The 27,289-nt window shown below is 44.8% G+C and overlaps 3 protein-coding genes across 3 annotated transcripts in view; 1 reads left to right on the top strand and 2 right to left on the bottom strand.

The window, feature by feature from the left end:
• sugt1 (SGT1 homolog, MIS12 kinetochore complex assembly cochaperone) overlaps positions 1-3,612 on the top strand; it is a 31,565-nt gene extending 27,953 nt beyond the window's left edge. The window contains exon 13 of the mRNA XM_074689592.1: positions 2,927-3,612. Coding sequence (XP_074545693.1) covers positions 2,927-3,028 — 102 coding nt within the window. The 3' untranslated portion in view covers positions 3,029-3,612. The remainder of the gene's footprint in view (positions 1-2,926) is intronic.
• Positions 3,613-5,203: 1,591 nt separating this feature from the next.
• LOC141804598 (leukocyte cell-derived chemotaxin 1-like) lies at positions 5,204-17,287 on the bottom strand. Its single transcript, XM_074689114.1, has 7 exons — positions 16,803-17,287; positions 16,416-16,556; positions 15,147-15,287; positions 12,447-12,560; positions 6,633-6,783; positions 6,123-6,235; positions 5,204-5,472 (listed from the first exon to the last, which is right to left on the bottom strand). Exons 1-7 carry the CDS (start codon positions 16,872-16,874, stop codon positions 5,248-5,250), a joined length of 957 nt encoding a protein of 318 aa, XP_074545215.1. The 5' UTR covers positions 16,875-17,287; the 3' UTR covers positions 5,204-5,247.
• A 914-nt stretch (positions 17,288-18,201) lies between these two features.
• On the bottom strand, positions 18,202-22,577 carry LOC141803812 (protocadherin-8-like). Its single transcript, XM_074687820.1, has 3 exons — positions 19,459-22,577; positions 19,141-19,366; positions 18,202-19,035 (listed from the first exon to the last, which is right to left on the bottom strand). Exons 1-3 carry the CDS (start codon positions 21,919-21,921, stop codon positions 18,680-18,682), a joined length of 3,045 nt encoding a protein of 1,014 aa, XP_074543921.1. The 5' UTR covers positions 21,922-22,577; the 3' UTR covers positions 18,202-18,679.
• Between the last annotated feature and the right edge of the window lie 4,712 nt (positions 22,578-27,289).

Raw genomic sequence — 27,289 nt, 5'->3', positions numbered from 1 at the left:
TCACCCACAGTTTCGTCGAGTTAAAGGAATATGACAGGTGTAGCAAAACAAACTGTCTTGCTAGCTTCAGTGAAGAAATGAGTTGGACAATTACTTCAGTTTCCCAGAGACAGAGAGTCATTGAAATCAACATGTGGATATGAATAAGGTTTCCTCACACAGAGAAGTGCACCAGGTAAAGTCTGCAGTAAATAAAAAACTTATTCTGTTATTAATTTTACCATCGGATGAACCATCTTCGTTATCACTTCTGTTACAGCTGTGACAGTACAGCTCTCAAAGACGAAAACTTTGTGCTAAATTTCAGGACCAGGCTTTAAAATGTAATACAGAATCAGTAGATTATGATTGTTTTCTTGTTCTCAGATAATAATCTGAAATTTAGTGTGAAAGTTTTTCAAGAGGCAAACTTACAATAATACAGAAGAGCGACACTGTGCATGGATCAGATTGTGCTCATTACTGACTTAAAGTGATACTCCGGGATGGAACAAGTTGGGTCCTATCACAAGGTTTAGGGCAGAAATTACCCCTACAGCAGTGTTTTTGTGCAGCAGAAGCCCAGAGCGCACGCACCAAACACCCCCTCCCTGCTCCTCTTCCGGTTTCCTCTGCACTCAGACGGGGCCATATTTTACTTGACCAAAAACACAAATAAACGGACTCCCACCGAAAAAAATCTGATATCGGTCTGCATTCATGCTTTATTTAGAGAATCTTCAGTGCGTTACTTTCACACAAAAACACCGCTAAATAAGGCTCTAGTTCTCATCGTGTCTCTTCGTGTCTCTTCGTCCTGGCAGACTACCTGCGTTTGTTTATATCTGGCACGCCGCGCGCGTGGACTGATACACTAAGCGGCGAGCGGCTCGTAGCGAGCTGTGGCTCTGCAGTGGAGGTAGCGTCGTTTTACGACACGATGAGAACTAGAGCCTTATTTAGCGGTGTTTTTGTGTGAAAGTAATGCACTGAAAATTCTCTAAATAAAGCGTGAATGCAGACCAATATCAGATTTCTTCGGTGGGAGTCTGTGTGTGCCCTGGGCTTCTGCTGCACAAAAACACTGCTGTAGGGGTAATTTCTTCCCTAAACCCTGTGATAGGACCCAACTTGTTCCATCCCAGAGTATCACTTTAATGCATAAGCTTCATGATGTGGTGCACAGTACGTGTAGCTGTGACTGCACAGCTCAGTTTTGTTCCCTTATCAAAAAAACATTACAGAGAAACTTGTTTGTGTTTGCATGGCCAGGTTTAACCTACAGAACCTTAAAGGGCAACTCCGGTTTTTTGACACCTGGACCTTATTTATAGGTGTGTGCATGCTCATATACTCACTAAGACAAACATCGTGCAGCTCGGAGTCCTTCAGAAGTTATTTAGATCCAACCGATTTTAGCCGCACTTAGCGGGGGCCACGGCAAGGGAGCTTCAGCGCGGGACATAATCTCTGCAAAATCGCTTTGGCTATATTTTTTCATCCATCGCTATCCATCGTTATCACAAACACACTCCTCCTCTGTTGCCATAGGCGAACACTGTCCACAAGCGCACCACCAGTTTGCATTGAGTCGTGGACGTGCTCCTGTTTGTTGTTCTTGAGCCAGCTCTTCGTCTCTCTCCCTCTGTATCCTTATTTCATGGAGCTTTTCGTCCGTGTACTCAGGCTCAAACCGGTAAGGACAACCGTCAAACGTTTGTTTACCAGGTCAGCTCTGGGTCAGCTGACCCACCTGAAGACGGTAGACGAGCTGACTATATGATAACACTGGCGATGGATGAAAGAATATAGCCGAAATGAGCGATTTTGCAGAGATTATGTCCCGCCCTGAAGCTCCCTTGCCGTTGCCCCCGCTAAGTGCGGCTAAAATCGGTTGGATCTAAATAACTTCTGAAGGACTCCGAGCTGCACGATGTTTGTCTTAGTGAGTATATGAGCATGCACACACCTATAAATAAGGTCCAGGTGTCAAAAAAACGGAGTTGCCCTTTAAGGCCTTGTAAGGGGCAGTGTGTGCATGAGCGGAGAGAGGAAGCCCACACAGAGAAGAGAAATTGAAACCTTAAGTTGTCATCAATTTTTATTCCAGACATACATTTCTATTTTTTGTACTTAAAGTTTTAATCCACTGGGCTGAAAAACGCTGTCTCATCGAAATTGTTTGTTGTCGGTCTGGCGTTCCTCGGGTGTTACATTGGGAAGTGTCGTCTTGTGCATCTCTGTAACAGGTATGCTAGGAACTTAGGTGCTGAGAAACATCCCGTGTTGTCTGGTGTATGACTATTAAGTGTGATAAGATGCATCAGTTTTTTTGTAATTAAGTAACCATAATTGATCAGCTCTAGAATTAATCAAATAGATGTGTTTGACAGTTTATGACATGCACTCTTCAATAAACAATCAGACTCACCTTATCACACAACGTGAGACACTGAAAAAAGACACAATCTGCTGTACATCTTCCTGTAACTGTTTTGTTGCAGCTTTGGAGCTGAAATAATCTGTCGTACAGCAATCGGTGTTAGATAAGAAGATGACCTCACGCTGGAGGAGAACTGCTGCACAAATAGAAAAGATTTGCTGTCATCTCAAACATCCGACCTAAAGCTGAGGTGTTTAAACATTCATGACAAGTTGGCAGTTCTTCGTTTGGAGCTGTAGACCTTTAGAAAAATAAAGGTCAGCTGTAATAGACATACGTTTTTTTTCTCTTTAGCTTAGAATAAAAGACAAAAAGCATAGAAATGTAGTCACTGGTCAATAAATAATCCAGTTTATTCAACATTACATGTGTAGTTGACAGCACGAAGGTGTTCTCTGTCTCCGTCAGCATTTTTGAGCAGGTAGAAGGTGTTACATAATCAGTGTTTTATTTAAATGAGTCCACTGAAGTTATTTCCCTGCCTGTCTGTGTCCCTCTCTGCAGATGGAGTCAGGTGGTACTGTCCTGAGCACCAACTGGAAAGATGTGGGGAAGAGAAAAGTGGAAGTTAGCCCACCAGACGATGCAGAGCACAAGAAGTACTGAACACCTCCTGTCCTCTCTCCTGCTTTCTCTCCTTCCTCTCATTTCTCTTCACTTTTGTCCTTCTGAACCTCCTCCTCCTCCTCCTCCTCCTCCCTGTCCTCTCCCTCCCTTCAGTCATCCTCACAAAGTGCAGGGAGCCTCAGTGTTCCCATCTTTACTCCTTGCCTACTCTCTGCAATAACCAACAACCTTATGAGGTCAGATAAATAATCTCTTCATTGGATTCACTTACTCTGCTCTGAAAGGCCCGTGGACTCAGACGTGACTGACAGACGTGAACTTTTCAGTCTGGTTTTAGACGCATCATTCTTCTCTCCTCCTCTCTGCCTCTCCTGGTTATTTCTCAGCCTTTCTATGAAGAAGCCTTTCATGACTTCTGTTATCAGCTCTTGTATAAACTGTAAAATTGTTAAAAATAATACCAGTTGGAGGTTTAAATGATGACTCTGATTTCATTTCTTGGCTCTTTTCTGTTCACTCAGTGAAAAAGTCAATAGCAATACTGACTTGTCTGAGGTCTGTGTGACACGTCAGCCAGGGGCTTATTACCGCTCGCTCCCTCAGTGTGATTCAAGCTTCAGTGTAAATAAAAGATTTGTTGTTTGGCTCACAAACCTTGTCTCCTGTTTTATGGTTCGTTGTCTCTTCAAACTGTTTTGGACGGGCCCGAGAGTCTCTGAGGGGATTCATCAGATGCAAAAGCAGCGATATATTATGACGGGCAGCGGTGCTCTGTGATTACGTGCTGGGAGGAATGAAATGTGGCATCGCTGATAGGAGAGCAGGCGCTTCAGATACGGCTGACAGCTGGAGGACATGGTTTACGTATCGGGGTTCGATTGGTATCCTGTCGAGGAGCTCGGAGTCACTTGGCCAGCAGGCGAAGATGCTGCCCCGAGGTGCATCTGTGATTTACAGTCACAGATGTGAGAGAGCTGCACCACCCCTGCTCTCCAACCACATATATGCAGCAGCTGTAACTGTGAGGAGGCGTCCTGCAGCGGCAAGAGAGCATTAATATGGATCAGCCTCCTAACCGCATCATCAAGCCTCTCACACTGAGTTAAGTGTTAAATTCATCACACATCGTTTCATCTCTCGTGACGATCAAACGCCCGTTTGGGGCTCTGGATGGAACTCTTAGCTCCACAACACACACACACAAACACACCGCCCCCATCCTTACCCCCTACCCCCGCCTGAGGCTTCTCTGTGACATCAAAAGGAGCTAAGCACTTTGCATCGTGGGTAAGATCTGGGAGCGTGACGGCTACAGAGTCTTTAGTCTCATTAAAGAGTTCTAGAGCTGCAACTCTCACATTAAAGAACTCTGGAAACTTCTTTCTGCTCATCCCTTTGGAGCAGCTACCACATGTGACATGTGTCACGACTGGAGAGAGAGGGTTTCCCCAAATCTGCAGCACGGTAAGCTTCAGACTGTTTACACAAAGGTTACTGAGTCATTCGGTCAGTCAGAGAAAAGACGAGCTGACACTTGAAGTTTAACTAAAAAAAGTTTTATTCGGTGATATTGCACTTTGAAAAAGATTCTTCAACAAGTGAACAATGAAAAAGCATTTGAGAAAAGTTCGAGATGTGTACAGTTCACTGTTTTATTAAGAGATCTCAGAAACAAGTGAAGATTTTAAAAAGAAAAATTTGAAAGATTTTCTTCCTACAGGTGTGAGCTGTTGCAATACTCTGCTACCTACAAATTATTTTATTTACATCAAAGACAAAGAGTGACAGCAAAAGAAAGGTAACTTCTATAAATACAAGCTTTCCTGCTTTCTCTATGGATAAATATGTGACACTTTTAAATATGTAAAGTCAATGCAGGGTGGTGCTGCCTGAAATATGGTGTCTGGTATCAGCGAGTTCACAAACCAATGAGTCGATTACAAAAGCTTATAAACATTTAGCTTTACTACTGTGTGATGAGTGTATGGTTAGTTAAATGTAGCAGATATCCAGTGAAAGCTAATTCTTAAAGTCAGGATGTCTTTTTTTGTTTTTATAAATCTCTGTTTTTCTTTATTTGACAGTGTTGCAATGTAGAAAACAATTGTCTTAGATTCTGTCTTGTGTATTAATGCTTTGATTGCATGTTTCAACAGTCTGCTCAAACCAACAGGTAACTACAGTTCCCCCTCCCCTGTCCCCCCATCCCCCCGTGTTTCCTCTCTGGTTCTTCTCCTGCTCAGGTGTCTGTGGTTCGTCTACACCAGCCCCATGATGCGAGCCACCCACCAGTTGCAGGGCATGATGATCCTACATGCCACCCTGCAGCCCCGGTAGTGGTACGGCCAGGGGTGGTACCCTCCCAGCGGCTCGCAGATCCTCTGGCAGTGGGTGTAGCCGCGTCTGCACTCATGGCAGCACACGCCCTGGTGGTCCAGCATGGGGTCGATGTTCATGGTGGCCTGCTCGCCCTCCAGACCCCTCTGACGTGAGATAGAAGAGATGACAGTGTTGGGTGGCATTCCTAGTGAAACTGTGCGTATTTATCGGAGACGAGAGCTCATTTCAAACCAATTAAAAATGGATTTCCGACAGGCGGGATGGGGGAGGAGGGGATGTTGTCAGATGTGGGTTTTTGTTGTCAAATATTTTCTTCTTCAGCATGCAGCATGCTGTTTACCCCCCTCAGTGGTTGTCAGGAGTGTGTAGAAAGAGACGTAGAGGATGCTTAGAGAGGGAAGGGGAGGGTGGCTGGGAAAAGGGGCCCAACATATGGGGTGAGGACGGAGGGCATGGGGGTGTGTATGTATAGGAGTCTGTGTGTGCTCAGCAGGGCAAAGGGGCTGCACAGATGAGGGGGGATGTAGTGGAATTATTCATACAGCCTCAATGCTGAAAGGAACGCTTTGGACAGCCTCCCATGCAGGGAAACACAGCCACGCATACACTCAGATTTGCAGTGACAATCTGGGCCCCTCCGCAGTGACCCCGGCATCTGCTGCCGCTCACACAGCTGTGAGAAACTCTCCTCAGAGGAATCCCTCTCAGGTAGCCTTCAGATCCAAACGGACAGCCTCAGACGCTGTAAACAAACCAGAAGAAGAATATGTGTGTTTGTGTTCGTGTGACTCACTTGATAGGGGTTCTCCGGGTTGAACTCTGCCTCCACGTCCTCTTCCTCCTCTCCGGCCACGGCTGCCTGCCGGCGCTGGCGGGCGGCGGCGGCCCTCCTCTTTCTCTGGCCGCCTGCACACATCACATTCTCAGTATCTGACAGCAGACCAAATTTAGGAGCGCAGAGGCTCTAATGTGGCTCAGCTCCTGATCGCACAACCATTTCTCTGGCAGCATTATTGAAGTCCTCAGATGAAGTAGAATAAAAATTCTGTTTTGAGAACTTTTGACCTCCCAGCGTGCTAAAAATTGTACTCTCGGTAGCTGTGAAACTTCAAAAGGACTTCTGCTTTTCTTTTTTTGAGCCTGTTTTCCTCCTGTGGCTTAAACAACGGCGATGTTAAATGGAAATTATTGAGACCGTTTGACCTGCATCTTTTTTGTGTTGTTACAAAAAAACTCCCTTAGCCTGAAGAAATCTGTGCTTTACTTTCAGTTTGTTTTTTTGACAAGCTGTCTGGCTGCTTACTGGTGGAGTAGGTGGGACGAAGCCAAAAGATTGGCAGATCTCCACACAGGTCCTTAATCTTGTTGCTAAGGAAGGCCGAGTCCGAGAGGGGAGTGTCAGCCGCCACCCAGATCAGATCATCCTCAAATTTGGCCGGCATCACCTCGTCCTCCTTCAGGGGTAAGAAAGTGAGAAAAACAAACATCACTACAAAACATCTGAAGATGTCCCTGGCTGCTGGCGGCGTATCATCACACTTGTTTACAGATCTTGTTACCAGCTTCTCCCTTTAAATAGCCCACAGTGTTTACATCCTGTCCGAATCTAATCTGCATTAACGCTGCACTCCTAATGCTCCTTATAACAACATAAAACCAAGTAGTAAAAAGACACCCTGGAGGCTTTTGTATACAGATTTCCAAGCGCTAACAGTTAGCTGTACACACAATGTCAGGACTCATCAGGATCTGAAGGGGAGCAGAGATTGGATGGCCTAAATTTGCAGGTTTCTGCAGAGAAACTAATGAGGTTTTCAGAGGACAGACAGTGTAAACATACAGACTCTGAATCCACAGCCTGCAGGTAAAATGGGGAATTCTGCAGGGAGGATTTTGCCTAGAGGCATTTGTTCCTGCAGGCTGCTCTGCACTAGCCACACACATGTTTAGAGAATCTTATCCTCCAACCTCTCTTTTTTTTTCTCTGGCTCAAATGATTTGCTGCAGGGACAAATAAAAGAGGGGGTCCTTCTCCACCGCTCCACCGATAAGAGTTTATCTGACCCACTCTCCCTGGGTGTGTGTGTGTCTGGTCTGTGTCTGCGAGAGTGTGTGTCTGTGTGGGGGGTATCTATGTGCGTCTGTGTGCTTATCTAACCCATATTTGCCATCACTCTAAATTATAGCAAATGACCAGCCTGCAGCAACCATTATAACAACATCTCCCTGTCTCCATACACACACACACACACACACACACACACACACACACACACACACACACACACACACACACACATACACACACACACACACACACACCACACACACACACTCACGCACACAATCATGAACCAAACGATCATTTATGAGGCAAAGAGAGGCAATAACACAAACACACAGAAAAGAGCAAACGTGAAATAAATGATCCTTTATGAGCGGAGAGAAGCAATAAGAGCAGCCCTGCGTGATAATTAATTGTCTTCCTCCTTGTGTGTGTGTGTGTGTGTGTGTGTGTGTGTGGGTGTGTGTGTGTGTGTGTGTCTTCATGAGGGCGATTCTGGTGATGTGGATTTATGTGGATGTGAGGCCTATGCAGAGCTAAATGATTTTAATTATCACACAGCCTCATTTGAGAAATCACGGGCCTGGGTGTTGGTGTGTTGTGATGGCAGTCTACACACACACACACACACACACACACGCACACACATATGGTATATTCAGTCCAGCAAGTTGTTAAATGATACGAACCCACGCATAAAAATCACTTAGGTGTTACTCGTAGATTATTGGCCGCAGTGATTCATGCTAACAGCTTCCTATGAAAAGAGAAACCCGAGCATCAATCCTTGAAGTGCAGAGAACCAAACAGAGCAGCTCTACAGTGTTCACATATTACTGAAGAGTACTTTGTCCAGGCTTTATTAGGTGGAGCTACAACCTCTATAAAGGCATGTAACAGCAATTGATTTTCACATTAAATAACATTTTTGTAAACAATGCCTGATTTGCGAGCATGAACTTGTCTGTCGACTTGTCTGTTGTAAATTTCCCAATGGAAAACATATTTTTGAAAATCTTTTTTGTTATTAGAATAAAAAAAGGTTAAAGCTTTTATTGATGAGCTAACATTAATATCATTAGATTTGATGGATTATCAAAGAATTGGAAAGAGCTTGTAGCAAAACTTGATTATTCAAAGGTTCTCTCTACATCTTTCTCTCTTGCTCTTGCTTAAAGGGGCAGTGAGGAGTTTCTATATCAGCTTGAAAGAGTCCCCCATCCCATGCCTGATCATAACCCACACTTTGAAATGAGATTATCAGCGCCAATATTCCAAGTTACGGGTTATTTTAATTCGCTACTTCTTAGCTTCCCGGCCAGATTGATTTACGGCACATCTAGGTCTCTATGACAACACCACACCAACTGACGAAGTTTAGTGGAGAGAAGAGAGCTCTGTGGTTTTCTCGGCTGAAAACAATTTCTGTGGTTAATTTTGTAGTGATGGTGGACACTGGACCCTAACTGTCAGACAGAAAAAGGACAGAAGAGCAGAAGAAAGATAAACTGGAGAGTGATACAGCCTAAGCTAAAGGCTAATTAGCCTTTAGCTTAGGCTGTATCACTCTTTAACACAGGGGCTAAGCTGTTTGTGATAATGTTCATTCCAACCCACAGTCAGCAGTTATTCTGCAGTGGTCTGTTCAAAGTTGAGAGTCTATCAATAAAATGAAGAGTGAGGTTACGTTAGCTCTGATTGGTAGATGACTGGCAGGACATGTCAAACCAGGATTTACTAACGCTACACATTACAGACATTTCTTAGAGCACCGGGCTGCCGATAGCGCTACATATAACCAGCTACTCCAACGTTTGCGTGATGTCACATGTCACGCTACATAACTGTACTGATAAATACCTTACCTCGGCGCGTTGTAACCAGTAAAACATTGTCTTAAACATGTGCGGAGACTCCAGGCTACAAGGTGATAAGGCAGTCCAATTAAGACAGATCCTCCTCATAGCATCTTTGAAGGTAGGTATTTTACATATCCTCAGTTACACAGAATTTTGTATATTAAATGTATATCTATAATAGTTAGTCTGTTTTGCCTGGATTTGATCGTTCATTTCCAAATCCAATTCTTGATGAGTATAATAAGCAGTGGCCACCCTGCTACTAACTGTGGCTGGATATTTTCTCATTAGGGTTGGCACTTTAGTTCAGACAAACCACTCATTCATATTTAGCTAGATGCTAACAGCTTCTGTGCATTACAGTGTGGGGTGTTTTCTTTTGATGCTTCTTTAAACCATGACTTTGGAGAATCATCTCTCCTGTGAGCCCTTTAAGAAATCAGATCAGTTGAGTTAAATTTTGCTGCTCTGTTTTGATGTTGAACATAATATTTGTTATGTTATAATGTTATATATGTTTTATACATAATATGACATTTTGAGATACATCCCTGTTTACAACCATTCAAAATTCTGTGCCCGTAGGAATATGATTAATGTTGATAATGTAAGGGTCTGTGTCAATTCACGCCATGACCTCGCGTTTAGAGCACTTCACAGACACTGTTACCATTGCAGCCACTTTACAGTGATTGTTAAGTCTGTTAAAAATGTTTGGCAGCAGCTCCGTACCTTGAATTAGCACGCTTAAAAAAAGAGTTGAGAAACTGGTTAATTCAGCCTCCAAACAGACCTTGATTGGTTGGAGAGAGAGAAGTGGCATTGATGATTTTGGTGTGAGGCACTATGGGTGTTTTTGCAGTTAAGTTAGGAAGAGCTGAAAATTCTGGACCCACTGATCATGTTTCAAACATTTTAGCTGCCAATTCTTGAAGAAATGGACACTGAATCTGTTTGCAAATGTTCTCAGAATGAAAGAGCTTACAGGTTTTCTCTTTTTAAAGCTGCTGACTGTTGTGTTTTCCTCATGCTGTGCTGTCGTTTTTATTTTGCTATTGTTCTGTATGGCCGCTATCTTCGTCTCTCATTTTAAGATTCCTCATCTCAACAGAACTAGGGATGGACCGATTATCGGGGCCGATATTTGGCATTTTGGGGCATATCGGCATCAGCCTTTTTTTTTATCTGACGGCCCATTCAAAACTGTTGTTTTGGCCCTGATGCTTCTCTGCACAGAATTTCTCCCTGTCTACTCTATGGAAGCCCTGGATGGTCATTTAAAGTCAGCCATGTTAAACCAAACAGAAAATTAATGCAACTGCATCACATGACTGTAAAAGGCAACACAAACTTGATTCTGTCCAGTTTTATTGCAATTACATAGAAATTTTGGAAAACTGTATTTACTGTAGAAAACTTTAGCTATTTATTTTTTTAAGTTTTCATTTCACTTTATAAAACATGCTGCTAAGCGTGGAAGCTGTTTAATAAACATATGCTTGAAGGCATTTGAATGCAGTTAAGTGTTGGAGTTTGTATTGTTCAAAAATTTTACGCCAATATTTTCACCTTGACTGCAAATGAATATCGGCTTCAAATATAGGTTATCGGCCTCCTTGCCTACTAATAATCAGTATCGGCCCCAAAATTCCATATTGGTCTATCTCTAAACAGAACGTTCTGCAGGTTACAGATAAATCTCGAGTCTAGGCTCGTTCAATGTTCTCACGTCTTTCAGCTGTTTATTCACATGACAGAACTTGTCCTGAGCATGATTCATAAAGTGGATCTGAAGCTGATTGTAAACCTGTTAGCTTTGTAGATGCATAGTCCTGATTAAAATCCTAATCCTGGACACATTACAGTTAGATTTAAGACTGAAGATGGTTCAGCTTTTTCTCTGGAGAACACTGATGTTAAAACTGAGTTACTTCATCCGTTTTATTAGTTTTCTAAATCTTTTCTTTAACATGTCTTTTCTGTGATGTTGCTTAAAGCTACTGTTATGTGAGCAGAATGTCAGACGCAGCCTAGCACTAAAGCCTTTATCATCATTTTATGGCGCTTCATCCAAAAGTTGTTAAGCTCAGAGTGGAGAACGAGCAGACAGACACAGTCTTCCCCTACAGGCTGCACTCAGAGCTCTCCTCCAAACAGGAACACAGCCAAACATAATGTGCAGTCATTGTCACGGCTTCTGCTTTTATTTCCACAGCACTCTGCTACTGCTGCTGCTGCTGCTGCTGCTGCTGCTGCTGCTGCTGCTGCTGTGGGGACCCACTCATGGAGCTGAATTTTGTCAGTGCTCTGGAGGTTCAGGTACTTAAACATGTTCTGTTTTCGACCATTTAGCTCCTGCATCTTTGTTGACCAGAAAAAGCTATCTTTAAAGGGAATCATAATAAAACACTGAGAAACTCTTACTGTTCACACAGAAATGTTTGATCAATCACATGGAGCTGAACTCTGCAGTTAGAAACGAAGCTGTTAAACACACAATTGCTCATTATATAGCAGCAATAACAATATCGCTCAGCCTGTGTGGGGAAATAATAGAAAGATGAAACACGATAACAGAGAAATAAAGGGCCGTTTGGTGCACTGTTGAGTGGAAATTAAAAAATAAGGATGGTTCAGTGTGCCGGACCTTATGGTTTGTGAAATATCTGGAAAACACAAGAAAACCCTCTGAACTAAAAGCGCCAAAAGCTTCTTTTAGGGGCAGTTTTATAGATGGGAAACTTTAACACAGAGATGTGATACCTTTCTAAATTTGTCAGTAATAAAAAAAAAAACTCTGATAAGTTGTTAAATAGTGCCTCACACCAGATCAGTGAAGATAAAACGTGTTAATTAATGTTTGTCAGACATGCCGTCGGATAGATTTTGTTATCTTTGTACAAAGCTTTTTTGTTTTCAGTCAAAATGCTAAGCTAGGCTGCTGGCGGTACTTTCATATTAATTACAAAGACATGAGAGTGATATCTCATTCACCATCAACATCTTGGAGGAGAAGCAGGTTTCTCTAAAAGTCAAACTCCCTTTAAATGTTAGCGCTATATTTCTCACAGTTTGTTTTGAAATGTTGGAGCTTCTCGAGTTCCTGCAACATAAAGAGGCTTTTGATGAAGAGAAATTCCAGCCCAGAGGAAACTTGCTTTCTCAGGACATATAAGAAGTATGCACAACCCACCAGGTCAAAGGTCATAGAGTCCTTGTTGAGAGCCTCCACATCAGGCAGGCGAGCCTTCACCTGCGTCTTTATGTAGCACTTCTCCCCTCCAGCAAACCGGATTCCGGTGATCCCCTAATGAGAGAAGAGGACGAAGAGAGAGTGCTCAGAGTTAGAAATCATCAGTGACGGGACTGAATCTTGTTTCGTCACAGCTGTTTTTGTCCCTGTTAGTGTCACTGCCACTGCCACTAACAGGGACATTGTGTTAAAGGTTAAGATTTTAAAAGATTAAAGGCCAAAGTTCCCGCTTCACTGGTCTGATTGGCCTGATCGGGCTTCTTTAATGAAAGGTCAAAAACCACCAGTCTGATATCACAGGCAACTTGAGAGGGACGATTCATCCTGACACTGATTGGCCCGAAGGGAGATCACATGACCATTCGTTTTTAAAGTGTCTGCTGCGGCAATGAGTCAACCTCCCCACGAGGGTCTTGAGGGTTTAAACAGATCTGATCGGTTTCATCTGTGGTGCTCTGATTAATCTGACAGATGATCAGAGTCGGGGGCCAACCCTTTGACGAGGGGACAGGCCTCATTAATTAAACACAAGTAGCTGCTAACATACATGTTAACCTGGCAGAACCAGTGAATCAGGGCCAATGATCTCTGCATTAAGACATTAAAACTCAACACCACTTCTTTTGACACACAAATAAAAACATGGACACATTCTTCCAAGAGTATTTCAGGTTTTTACTGATTGATTATTCATCACCAACTGCCTAAAGGTAGTTTTCGGGGTATTTTACAAACCACTCTTGATTCAGCTTTGATCAGATTTAATGAATTCATCAAGTGGAGAAAGGCCTAATTTTGACACATCTCACTTTCAGGTAAAGAAAATGAATCAGGATTTTTCTGTGCTTTGAAAATTTTAGTAGGGTCCAATTTAATCGTCAGAAAATTTATCTTTGACATTTTTTCTGAGACTTTTAGGGAGTTATGGGAACCCTAATCTGCTTACACTTCTATAATGATCATGAGGTGGAAACTGTGATGTATGGAGAGTCTGTTATTTAAGCTGTCTTCCTCAGCAACAGCCAAGACTGTGTAATTTGTTCTGGTGGACAAATAAGTTCTGAGTATTGATGAAATCTTTTAATTTGAAGACAAACTTCTGTTTGGCTTTTCTTGTGTTCCAATTGAACTTCTAAAACGACTAAAGGAAGTGAGTACAACAGCAGTGCCAGTGAGGCAAGGAGCTTTGGATGGTGAGTGATCTGTTGGTATCCTCTAATGCAGAGAGTACTTGTACAAAGTCCCACCCAGCACAGGGACAGCAAGTATTTTTACTACTTTCATGGGCTCACCCTAACACCAGATATCTGCAGACTAGGGGTGGGCGATACCGGGAATTTTGGTATCGATCCGATACCAAGTAAATACAGGGCTAGTATCCCAGATACCGATACTTTTTTACATGGAATGTAATGATCACCGAATGATTTTGTGATTTTGCCTTGAGTTGGTTGATTATTATTATGATTATGGTAAAACACAGCTCAAAGATTTTAGGCAAAAAGAATATTTTTTTTATCTAATCACAACAAAAGAACAACATTTTAACTGTATAAAAGTAATAAAATAATTATTTTACCACCACAATTGTTAAGGGAAAAAATCACCAGTACAAAATAACAAAAAGTTCCCTCCCACTTGCACAGAGGAGTGGCAGACGGAGGAAAGTAAAGTAAATTGCTGGACGACATAAGAGAAACTGCAGAATCAATATCATCACGGTAGAATCGATCTGATACCAATACCCATCTTGGTATCAATACTATCAATATTTAGATCGATACGCCCACCTCTACTTCAGATCTTACCTGATCACTGCAAGCACAAGAAGAGTTAAAGACGCTGTCAGAATTGTTTTCAGCTTGGTTATGTTGTTGTCTTGGGGGAACATCTTTGTGCTGAATGGGCTTTCTGATGAGAAGGTAAAGCACTGAATACTTTCTAAATAGAGGACATAGATTTGGTCGGGGTTTGTTGAAGTTAGTAGATTATTAGTGATGGAGTTGACCTCATGTGGAGCAGTTAAAGTTAAGCCTACGTCTTGTTTTCTGGCTGCTTTCTCAGCAAACGGGCCAAGCTGACCAGGATCCCCTGTGGATAAAGCACTTACCACTGACAGGTGCCTCATACAACACTAAGGCTAGGAAATCAGCCATGTTTGATTCTGCTCATTGCTTTTTATAAACCTTTACGCTCTGCTCACCAGTGTTTGTCTGTGATTATTTCAACAATAATATCAATATCTGTATCTTCAACTTTTCAAAAGGTGATCCTGCAAAGTAAAAATAATAGAGGGAAACAAAACAGACCCCTGGGTTGGGCAGTGGAGCATAGTCTCTGCTCAATGTGAAAGACATCATCATCCCTCCACTCTCTCAGGGTGAATGTTATGGACTATTGCCTGATAGGACTTTAATCCTTCACACAAACTTTGTACTCTGCCAGGAGAAAATGTCTTTGTGGGATCTGGTTTCTTAGATTTGGACTTTTGTTTCCCACATGCACCACTCCTGGTCACTGTCAGGATATTTTCAGTGTTCAGTGAGCGTAATGCTTTCAGCTGGTGCTGAGTTGGTATGATGATATCATATCTTGAACGTGGACCCTCTGATTTCTGTGATTGTTTAAGGTCTGACTCACAATCTCAAAGTCGTGGACCTCCACGGCCTCGTCAGAGCCGCTCCCTGTGCTAAATCTCTCCATGTTGTTGGCCGAGTCGATCTCCATGGTGCCCTCCTCCACTTTACCGTTAATGCTCATGCTGTAGTGGACGTTGTAGACCTACACACACACAGGCACACACACAAATAAAAACAAATAAACACACAAAGGGTTTTAGACTGGCATGTAAGGTATGAGAGTCCTGAGAGTCACCCCACCCCCGCCTTCCCTCTTTCAGCACTCCTCACCCTCCTCCTCCTCCTCCCCCTGACTCTCCCTCACACATCCACCTCTTCTCTTTTCAGCTTTTTCTCTTTCAGTCGACACTTTCTTTCAAACTTGTTCAGAAGAAAACAATCTGTGCAGCTCTGCCTCTACAGAGCCCTTTCATCGTGTCTTAATAGCATTTTTCTAACTTCATATTGGAAGAAAAACACTCAGAAAGCTTCATGTTCCCTCTCATCTCCTCCACCTCCTGCCCCTGGAGCATCAGCCGGACCATAGGGGCCCCCCTACCTACCCTCTCCTCCACCCTCTCCTGGATCCTCAAACACACACACCACACTCATACACAAACACACAACGCCTCCATTCAGCGAGCAGACTGCACCGAGGACCTGGAGTGTTTAATTTAAAATTTACTGTTTGTACACTGTAAAAAGATCCATTTCAGAAACTTCCCTGTAGTGTTGAGTCTTAAATTATAACAAGTTCAAGGATTTTATCACTGATGACAGCAATTTTCTGATTTCTTCAATCAAAATGTCCCTTTCCCTTTAAAAGAAATGCTTCTTGTGAGCTTCATTAAGTTGTAACAAAAAATGATCAAGCAAACCTGACTGCTCTGGATTTTTGATTAAAAGACCTGAGGGTGTGTGTGAAAAGCACTGGGGTCACTCTTGTTTTCCAGTGAAATACTTGAAGAAAAACCTGGAGCATCCTCAACAGCATGTTGAAGGATAACACAAATGGCAAAGATGAACCACCAGTGTCAAAGCTGACAGGGAGACAGAAATGTTGCCTTTGTTGTTATAAATGCACATTTATGGACCGTAGTGCAAAACAAAGTTGTGTGATCGATGTGAAAGCAGCTGCAGAAAGTGTATCTTGAAGGATGAATGTCAAGGAGTGTAATGTTTGAATGGAAAAAAAAAATCAGGAAAAAGTATGTTTGCTCTTTGTCTGTTATCCTGAGATCTTTTTGCAGAGTAAAAGATGAAAAAAGAGAATCATAAACAGAAGTCTTACATGTTTTTCATTGTTGTTCCAGAAGTAAAAAGCTCCCACTGCCCCCAGCAGCAGCAGGAGGGCACCGGCGATCAGCACCGCGATGCCGGCCTTCAGGAGGCGGCCGGTGGCGGCGGGTTTCACCGCCACGGCGGAGTACGCCTACGGTGAGACAAACAATAATCAACAAACTAAAGATGTCGTAAAATTAGACAGTAAAAAGTCATCTCTGCCCTTAGTTTTGAATGCTGTGACACATTCCTGTAGAAGTGAAACCACTGTTTTTGGACTTTTCCCCAGCACCTGAAGGGTTAATAACTGCCCACTTTGGCCTGTACCTGTTCTCCACATCATAAAGCTTTACATCCCAGGATAACTGCGCTGAACCAGCCTGCGGGGGGAACTCACCGGGGGCATGAACTGCTGCAGGTCCTCCGGTCCCGCCGAAGCGATCGGTACTTTCTCTGAGCTCCCGGACATGACTGGATGCAAACACCTGAGGAGACCCCGGTCAGTCCACTAACTCCCTTCTCTCTCCCTCTTCCTCTCTCTTGCTCTCTTTGCTTCGCCCTGTCTCCCTCCCTCTTTCTTTCTTTCTCGGGGGGAGGACGGACACTCACGGGCAGGTCGTCTTTCAAGTTGCTGAAAGTGCGCGCGAGGTCTGAAACTTTGATGAAGTGTAATAAAAAGGTGGAGGTGATCCTCACTTTATGAGCATCCACTTATTTAAGCTTCGAGTGAGGCATTAATCATTATTTCCCTTTGAAGATCACATAAGCTGCTCATGTAACTTACATGAGTTTGATTCCTGCTATGATCCTCTGAAGTTTGTACAAACCTCGTGACAGCCTCCTCAGTGGGTACACTGGGATGTTTTCAGCTATTAACACGATGATAAAAGAAGGGTGAGAGTGTCTCCTCGCATCACCCTTTCGCGCACCCCTCCTCTTCCTCTCAGTGGCTCTACAGACGGCTGCGGGTCAGAGGTGACTCTGGCGGAATGTCGCGTGTTGTCTCAAGCTGGCAGACAGTGTATTTTACATGGATGTATCCAAAACGCTGCATAATAGCATACAGGCTTTCCTCACATTTCTCTATTTCAGACTGGAGTCGAGTTTCTGATCTGAAAAATACCCTCAATCCATGAATGATAATGGGGAGATTACGTAAGGGGGTGCAGCGTGCGCATTTGGCAGATCGACAAAAAACATCCTGACGGAAAAGCAAGAGGATTTGCTCACAAGGACTTCATGTTCTTTGACAAGATTTACCTGAGTCTGGATGTCTATCATCTTCATTCTCAGTTAAACTCCATCTGAACAGAGCAGATTCTGTGTCTTTACGCATAGACATGCTTAAGATGTGCGTCTTTTATGTGAGCAAGTCACAAAAAGGAACAAGTGCTGCTGCTATTACCTAAGCAGAGCTTTAAGTGTCTTTTAACATACAGTTCTTACAGCCAGCAAATGAAGTTAGTTAAATTTTAAAGGAAAAGTGAAGTCGAAGGTTTTCCTTTGATATGCACGAAGAGACTGGGTGATTTGCAGAAAAACCTTGGCGACTGTTCTGGCATCTCACCAGAAAAATCCTGTTCTCTGAAGAAAAAACGAACTGACCTTCTCCGGTGGGCTGCAAGGACAGTCTCTTTCTCTGCTGCAATAACAGCGACGCCTGTTGGCTCGTACTCGTGTCTACCTGACTAATGTTTCTGCACAAACGTGCTGCTCTGCTCACCTGGAGTTCAATCTCTTCACCAAGACACAGAGAACTTTTTTTTTTTCAGAACAGTATTTCAAAGTTTATTTCCCTCCAGAATACCGCGATGATAAAAAAGAATCTGTACAATTACTTATTATTGCATTCAAATAAATCCATACATCAGTTATCAACTTGATACATTGTGGGTCACTCGCCCTTTAAACTGCACAGTTTCTGGGGCCATTTTTAAATAATCAGCGTGCGTAAAGATCAATAATTACAATTTATATTTACATTTCTTTGCTTAATTATTACTTATATAAAAATAGAATCTCTGTATGTACAAAACTTGCATATGATACACTTCATGTCCAGCAAAATGTCTCATAAAGTGATTGAATGGACATCAAATGTGGCTTTTACAATCAAACAGAAACACACAAATATCAGGAGATAAAACTTTTGGATGCACACTCTCCACAGCAACAAAAACTTACATTTTTCTCATTGTCATGTATCATAAATTAAACTTTGTACATTTCTTTGAGAGTGAGCTCAGGCGTGTAGTGTCTGTGTGCACAGTCTGTTCACACATTGTCGTTGTTGGGACAGTGTGTAGGGGTGGGGGTGTACACAGGCAGGGTTACTTCACTGATCTCCTGCACCCTCACAGGCCGGGGAGGGGTGACCAGCACGTAGTCGTACTCTCTGTGCAGAACCTTTTCGTACACACTCTGCAGGCCTGTGGTTTTGGGGATGTGGGCCTGGTAGTAGTTGTCTCTGCGGTGGGGGTCCCGGGGCAGGGAGGCTGTCTTGGAGAGGCTGCTGAAGGAGGAGAGGGTGGGGGCCGGAGAGGGGGCTGCGTTGGCTCTCACTGCTGAGGGGCTCCAGCAGCGATCTGAGTGACCCAGGACCTTACATTCACTGGTGCAGGCCCACAAAGCTGAAAGAGAGGAAGAGGAGCTGGATTAGAGATCTGAAACCAGAGTGACGTCATTTTTAAGTCTCTTTTCTGTACCTATTTTAACTTTTTAAGACTTTCTCTTACCGTTTTGGCCTCCCATGGGAGGGACAACAACCCCATCCTTCTTAAGGTGGGTGTCCCCGCTGACATCACTGTCACTGTCATTGAAGTCACTGTCCCCCTTGCCGCTGTCTTTACCACTGAAGGCGGGGTCCCGGGCGGAGATGGTGGTGTAAGAGTTCCCCTTCCAGATTGTGATTGGTCTCACAGCCTCTTTCCCATTTCCATACCCGGGCAGAGTGGAGTATCCCTGCAGAAAGAGAAAGAAACAGAGGTTAATGTCTGCTGGATGAAAACAAAGTATGACATCCCCCCTCCCCCATTAGTGTCCCAGAGTCTCACCTCGTGTTTGTTGCCCCGCAGCTTGTTGTTAGAGTCTGAGTCGTAGACGCAGGGCACTTCACTGCCATCTTCAGAGGCTGAGCACATGTCGCTTCCCCCAGGGTGAGCGGGGGTGAACCCTCCAGCCTGGCTGCTGTACGAGTGTCCATCAAAGGCTCCTTCTCCCGCTGCACCTGCCGCGTGCAGAGGGAGCAGCGGGTTGTCCCCAACGTGGCTCCTGCCCCTTTCGAGCGTGTCTTTCTCTCCGTACGAGTCGCTGTCCTCACCGCTCTTGTCCCGCTTGCGTCGGTTGCAGGTGGTGGCGATGAGGATGATGGCGAGCAGCAGGAGGGTGCAGCTCCCCGCCAGCACGACGATAATCACCACGGACAGGTCCCACTGCGCGTGCGCCTCGTCCCCGCTGCCCGGCTGGTACACGGTCCTGTCGCTCGGCGGGGAGCCCGCGATGATGAGGAAGTGGAGCGTAGCGGTGGAGGTGAGCGCTGGCCTTCCGTTGTCGCTCACCGTCACGGTCACGCTCAGGGTCTCATCCACATCGTGGCTGAGCACCTGGTTGAGGTAGATCTCCCCCGTGGCTTTGTTAACAGAGAACACAGAGGGTTCACCGGTGGCCAGCCCGTAGGACAGCTCCGAGTTCACGCCCTCATCTGCGTCCCGCGCCTCCACACGCGTGATGACGTAGCCACTCGGTGCGTCCCGGGGCAACAGGACTTCAGCGGAGCCGTTGTTGAGCGGCGGCTGAGTGATGTATGGTGCGTTATCATTCTGGTCCACGACCCTCACATAGACGCTCGCGCTGCCGGACAGGGGCGGAGAGCCTCCGTCACTGGCCGTGATGCGGAGCTCCAGCTGCTTCACCACCTCGTAGTTGAAGCTCCGCAGCGCGTACAGGGAGCCGCTGGCGGGGTCCAGAGACACGAAGGTGGAGATGGGGGAGCCCATGAAGTATGTGTCTGCCAGTTTGTAGCTGACCTTCCCGTTTGACCCCAGGTCCATGTCGCGCGCCACGACAGTGGTGATGTACGCGCCCGGTGCGTTGTTCTCCACCACCGCTACCTCATACACAGGTTTGCTGAACACAGGCGCGTTATCATTCTCGTCCGTGAGTCTGATAGTGTACTGAGTGATGGTCCTGAACGGGGGCGAGCCCAGATCCTCCGCCACCACAGTCAGGTTATATTCAGGGATTTTCTCGCGGTCTAAAGGGCTCGTGCTCACTATCATGAAGCTGTCTTCGTATGCCTGCTGCAGTCTGAAGTGGTCGTGTCCATAGAGCGTGCAGTGGACCTGCCCATTTGCGCCCGAGTCTCTGTCCGAGGTGCTGACCAGAGCCACGAAGCTCTCTCTGGCGGCTGCCTCTGTGATGTACGCGATCCCTGCTGTGATGGATGTCATGGGGGTGATTGAGATCTCTGGTGCGTTGTCGTTGACATCCTGCACCTGCACTACGATCTTACAGATGGCTGGGCTCGGGTTCGGACCCAGGTCGGTGGCCTGGACATCAAACTCATACGTGGTCTTACTTTCAAAGTCAATCGGGCTCTCCAAAGTCAGCCTCCCGGTCTTTCGGTCCACTCTGAAGAGTTGTCGGATTTCTGTTGGCACCTGGTGGCCGAACCCATACACCACCTCCCCGTTGAGCCCCTCGTCCGGGTCTTCTGCGTTCAGGTCCAGCAGCAGGGAGCCCACCGGTGCGTCCTCGGGCAGGTCCACGGAGAAGCTGTTCCGGTCAAACACGGGACTGTTGTCATTGTAGTCTTTCACCTTGATGTTTATGCGCGTGGTTCCGGTACGGGACGGGTTACCACCGTCCATGGCAACCAGCTCGAGCGCGTAAGAACCCTGCGTCTCTCGGTCCAGCTCTTTCATGAGCACCAGCTCCGCATATTTAACCCCGTCGGCCCTGCTGAGCACGTCGATGGAAAAGTGACTGTTGACAGAGATCTGGTAGCTCTGGATGTAGTTCACTCCAACATCATCATCCACAGCAAAGTCCAGAGGGATCCGCGTGCCCACCGCCGTGTTCTCTGAGATCTCCATGCTCGACTCTTTCCGGGGAAACTCGGGGGAGTTGTCGTTGATGTCCTTGACCTCCACCTCTACGTGGATGAGTTTAAACTGCTCTTTGGAGAAGCTGACCACATCAAAAGCGATGAGGCAGTGCAGGGTGTGTTTGCAGATCCGCTCTCGATCTATCCGCTCCCCGATGCTCAGCTGTCCATCGCCCTCCCTCAGCCGGATGAAAGACGAGTTGAACTGTTTCATCATCCTGAAATTGTTCCTGGAGCCTCCCGAAGAGGAGGCAGAGTATGAGATGTCCTTTGCTAAGTTTCCAATCACTGTCCCCGGTGCGTCCTCCTCAAAGGTCTGATATTTCACCGTCTTTGCTCGTGTTACAGCAGCCAGGCTCGCCAAAAAGACGCACACTAGCACCAACCGCCCGTTCCACCCTTTTCCTCCCATCTTGACACCTTCACTCCAAAATAATGTGAAATTCAGCAAACTGTCCACTCTGAGTCCGGTTTAAAGTTTCACCATAAGCACCTAAAAAAGTCTCTCCTCTCCTCGCTTTGTCCACTCTCCTGGTTCTTTATTTTCTGTGTAAAGCCAGTAATAAATATTCCATATGTCTCTCAATGCGCACTCTGATGCGCTCCGCTCTCACTCTCTCTCTCTACTGGAGGTGTGCTGCTCTCAGCGCAAGAGGGCTGCAGTGTCTGCAGGAGGGTTTATACGGCGAGGCATGCAAATGAGCCGCACTGTGACCAATCCGGGCTTTAGAGGGGGAAAAAGGGGGACTTCAGAAAGACCTCTAAACCCTGTTTAGAGATTCCTGGACTGTGCGCAGAAACTTGGCACCCAATATATGGGCTAAACGCGCGGCTTGATTTAATACTATAGTTTCCGTTGCTTGTTTATGTTCCTCGGGCGGTTAAATGAGTCTGCGCATCGGCACATGGGGGAGCACAGAGATGCGCAGTGTCCCTGAGCTAGAGGACAAAGCATTTGAATAGGACTATCTGCTCAGGATGCTATAGGAGTACTCTGAGAGTAAAAAGATTTATGCTTACACTGTTCTGTTGGATCCCTGCGCGCGTGTCCTCCCCTGGAGTACAAGCAGTGAGAGTGGAGCTGAGCTGTCCCGGTGACCTCCCTACCTCTAATCGAGACATAACTTCATGCACGCGCGAATCTGACGTGATTTGTGCTCCTTTTCCAACCTCAGCGCGCCCTGATCCACTCACACACAAAGATAAGATTTCATATAATGGACTCATGATCGAGCTCACAGAGTGCTGAGGCAGCGTAACGCGCAGAATAATAGCAGGAATGTGGTGTAACTGGTGGTAATAGCATCGTTTTATTCTCATTAATAAATTCCATAAATTTGCCCTGTCTTCTATTATTCATCTCCCCAATGTGATGTAATCCAGTAATTGTTTGCCTATCAGATCGTATCTGTGGCTGGAGATACCCATTTAAACATTGATCTTATTCTAATTCAGTCCCAGCTCAGATCGGCTCACGAGATGTCTTGTGCGCACGAGAGAGATAGAGGGGATTTTTTAATTAAAGCCGGTGTAACGGCCCGGGTTGACATGAGACTCCTCTTGGCCTCGGCTGCCAGAACACAGGCGCAGGTGAAGACTTCACACACACATATGCACTCACAGAGGCGGTCATGCGCGCGCTCACACAGTCATACACGGAGCCGTTACAAATGGGATTTGGCTGCAAACGCAGGGGGGGACTTATCAGGATTTCAATGGTGAGATTATATCAAAGGCGTATGAAGCCCTCGTTAGCAGTGGAGGGATAATGGCGTGGCAGGGTCTCCCTTTGCAGCCGTCCATGCCGGCATTGTGGCCCCTGAGCCGGTCTGTGGGGACCCTCACCCCCGCTGCCTCCATGCAGGCCTCCGCCTAACTGCAGCATAATGAGGCTGAGCCACATGCAGCCTTTGTACCAGCCCTCCATCTCCCCCTCCTCGCCTCCCTCCCCCGGACCTGACCCGGTCCCGGCCACGACTCCTTTCATTAGAAGGAGATGAGAGATGAATTGGCCCCGACATCAGGGTCCCTCCTATTAAAATACATTTAGAGAGCGGCCGGGGCCCCGTCACGGCTCTTTAAGAGATTTTCTCATTCTTCCCGTTGGACTCACTCTCTCTTTCTCTCCTCCTCCCTCTCCCCCTCCCTCTCGCTTGTTCAGGGGAAACACTTGCAGTAGAGGCTAATATCAGTTGGCATGTTCTATAAAGAACCCATCTGCCACAGAAAGTCAGAGAGGAGACACCTGAATGGACAACATGGTGCCACGCAGCCTACAGAGTTAGACACAGTCAGGCCTGTCCTGGACCATAAGGAGACTTCATCTGAACTTAATCTGAGAACAACTGTATATGATGAAAACATATGAGCCCTCTTGTAAAACCACGTCTTTTTAAAAACAGAGTTTACCATTTGATAACGATAATATTATAAAAAGCTGTAAGATCATTGACTTACAAATTTGGGGTCACCATGAACAACGGTTTCACCTTTTTTGGCGTGTTGAAGTTTTTTCTCTCCTCATTTGAAGTAAAGAGTACAACTGGCAGGTGCACAAGTCTATACTTAAAGCTCCAGTGTGGTATTTTTAAGCAGGTTCTTAACAGGCTGAAACTAAAAGTGATGCATCATTATGACATTCAAAAACAACCAAGACTATCTTAAGCAAGACCAGATGTTTTTACATTGTAACACATGACGTTTGCAATCACTGTGAAGCACTATGTGTCACACAAGGTGACCGACAGCTCACTAAAGTAACAGTCTTCTACATTCATCTTTGTCTGTGATGACAGGACAAGGACAGCTTTGGTCTGAAAATACTCCTGACTCATCAACAGGGCCAAATCATCCAAGATATATCAATTTGTCCACATGGGGCGCCATATTCAACACTAAAAGAAAATTTATCACAGGAGCTTTAAGTTCCGGAGAAAAATGTTTGCTTTGGGGCATTTGCTGTTCCCTCTTCTTTCTGTCTTTATGTTTTGTACCCTGTGTGTTTCTTTCCAGCTTTCTATTGTCTTTTCTTTTTGCACTTCCTTTGCTTTACCTGTGAAGTGGTGATTGATTTTTTTTTTTAAAAAAAGCTTTGTTCTGACATAAGTAATATTAATTTAAACATTGGCAGATGACAAAGATTACCTTAAAGGCTTTGAACTCACACAGTTGTGTTAAAATGTAGAGCTGGATGTTTTAATTTAAAGAAATGTAAATAAAGCTCAAGTTGTTTTTGTTTTGCTTGTATTTTACAAAATGTCCCAACTCAGTAGTCCCTACTCTTTACAGTGTGTTCAATTATGAGATAGCAGTTTTCCATACACTCCCTTAATAGTCTTACCATATTGAAAATAGGTAACATATTGATTCAGACAAAAAAAAACTCACTTAGCCATTATTATGCTTTTATGAACACATTTTAAACCTTTTAGCTGCCTTATAACTAACTGTAATGCAGGAAAACAGCCAAAGGCAGTCTTGCAGCACAACAAATGTTTCGTTATTGATGGTTATAAGTGCTCTAGGCAAAACTTAATGCTTATTAAAGTGCAAAACAGCTCCCTATGAAGACACCTAGAGACATCAGATCTGATAAAGAGTCTCCTCTCTTTCACCCAGGATCTTTATGGGGAGCTCACTCTGTCCACAGTGAGCCCACGGAGGGTTTATTTCTCCTTAGAGATAATAATGATCACGTGACCTCTGTTGTGAGACTCAGTGTGTTTTCATTTCTTTATGTCCTCATCAGTCTGACGCTATTCTCACACCGTCAGCATTCTCTCTCACACACACAATCACAGAGCAATCAAAGACACATTACACTATACGTCTCGCCTCGAGGATTAAAAACTCTGCATGTGCACGTGCGCGCGCGCCATAGAAGACAAGGGAGACTTTCTTATCCCATGTTTGACGGGCTCCTGCATCTTAACCATCCCCCAATGCAAATCTGTCATGTGAGGGACACACACACCTAAAAAAAGAAAAATAATACTCTCACGTGATCACCGTGTCACTCTCGCCCGTCTGCACGCGAGTTCAACAAAAGCAGAATTAGAGAGAGTCTCCAAAATCCCCTCTTTTCTTCACGAGACATATTAGCATTTTCTTTAACATATATAAATATATCTTTAGAGGACCCCCCCCTCCTCTTCTTTCTTTGCTTCTTCTCTCCATTGTGCGCCCATTTGCTCTAGTGATCGCCGGGTATTTGGGGTCTGAAGCCGCTCGGCCGAACCCTGCCTCTTGTCGGGGCTTATCTCATTCAGATGGAAATTGGCGATTTGGTCTCTTTTGTCCGTCAGATAAGCACTGGAAGGAGAGAGAGCAGGAGGGTGAGAAAGGAGCGATGTATGGCGTGTTTGTGCGTGAGGGAGAGGGGGTCTAAGATAATCGATCAGCACCCCCACACCCACCCATCTCTCAGCTAACCTTTGCTTAACTCGCGTGCCATCACAAGCACAGAGCCCTAATTGGTTCCCAGCACTAATTATCCAATTATCGCCTCTCCACCAGAGCGCTGCACTCCAGGGCTCCTCTGCTCTGTTTAATGGCCTCCTCCTCGACACTATTGATGAAGATGATTAGGACTGAATGCGTCCATCAGCTCCTGAGTGCAACACTTGAGAGATTTGTACCATGGCCTCTGTTTAGAGGCCTTCTGGAGAAGATCACACTTCATGCACACAGGGCTGAAGCTTCCATTCAACCTGCATTATTCCTGATCTCTTGGAGGAAATGGAAACATGATGAAGTGGTGTTCAGGTTAATTAGACCCTTTTCTTTGCTTAAATGGATGTTGAATGAGACAAAGCACTCCTGCTAAGGTCACAACATGTCACAGTGAAGTATTCATTTTAAGTTTTTGCCAAAAAAACACAAAAACTGTCATCTAGACTTTCGGTCAGTTCCTTCAAAAACCTGAATGAAAATCATTTTGTAAAGAGCGGCTGTCTTAGCAATATTCTTCCTTGGCTTAATAATTATTTCTTTAACATCTGAACCCAGTGATTAGGTTGCTGAATCATTCTCAATAATATGTTCATTATATCAGTAAAATGTCTGATACATCCTGTTTTTCTTTGTCATCGGAGATACACAAAAATTACAGCTCGGAGTCACCTATGATCCTAATGTGAGACATTTAATACCATGATAAGAGACAGATGGATCAGTTAAGGTAAACAGTATGCAGATTTATGGTCAACAAATAAGAATGGTAGATTCAGTGTTGTGTTTCAACCCTTCACAGCATATCACACTGATAAATCAGCACATGAACCATAAAAGGTAGCCTAATGTATAGTGAGCTCAGGGTTATGCACTATTAGATTCCACAAGGGTGAGCAGGAACACCTGCTCATTCATAAACCTGCCTTTTACCCAGTCAAATGCATAAACAAGCTAACATAAAATATAGTTAAATTATGGAAGTAAAACCATTAGCCTGATTTGTTGACAAACAATTCAGCTCATCCTTAACATTTCCAATGAAGGTAACAGTGGAAAAGCTTTCTTCTGGAATATTACAGTTGGTGTCTGTCCTCATTCAGCGCTCCATCTTCTCTGAGCTTTACAGCTGACACAGACAAAGAAACTTTCACAACAGTCGCTACTGTTGAAATTGTCACCATTCCTTATGGTTTGAGCCACTTTTTAGTGAAAATCTTCCTAGAGACGCTTGTAACAGCTCTTATGCTGTTGTCTGGATTGCAGGACGGGGTGTCACTCCACTTTTCTTTATCAGAGATGTAGGGATGGGTTCCAATTTGGGTATCTTT

The sequence above is a fragment of the Halichoeres trimaculatus genome, unplaced genomic scaffold, assembly GCF_033239565.1.
Source record: "Halichoeres trimaculatus isolate MK-OKI-2021-1 unplaced genomic scaffold, fHalTri1.1 fHalTri1_scaffold_15, whole genome shotgun sequence".
Classification (NCBI taxonomy): Eukaryota; Metazoa; Chordata; class Actinopteri; order Labriformes; family Labridae; genus Halichoeres; species Halichoeres trimaculatus.
This window is presented reverse-complemented; position numbering and strand designations above follow the sequence as displayed.

Bases quoted from the DNA above. Each gene is read 5' to 3' on its own strand.
- LOC141804598 (XM_074689114.1), bottom strand. From the start codon at position 16,874: ATGTCCGGGAGCTCAGAGAAAGTACCGATCGCTTCGGCGGGACCGGAG. The intron at 15,288-16,415 runs GTAAGACTTCTG...GTGTGTGTGTAG, and splicing joins GGAACAACAATGAAAAACAT to GTCTACAACGTCCACTACAG. The intron at 6,236-6,632 runs GTAAGCAGCCAG...TGATGTGTGCAG, and splicing joins TCGTCCCACCTACTCCACCA to GCGGCCAGAGAAAGAGGAGG.
- LOC141803812 (XM_074687820.1), bottom strand. From the start codon at position 21,921: ATGGGAGGAAAAGGGTGGAACGGGCGGTTGGTGCTAGTGTGCGTCTTT. The intron at 19,367-19,458 runs GTGAGACTCTGG...CTCTTTCTGCAG, and splicing joins TGCGGGGCAACAAACACGAG to GGATACTCCACTCTGCCCGG. The intron at 19,036-19,140 runs GTAAGAGAAAGT...CCTCTCTTTCAG, and splicing joins TCCCATGGGAGGCCAAAACG to CTTTGTGGGCCTGCACCAGT.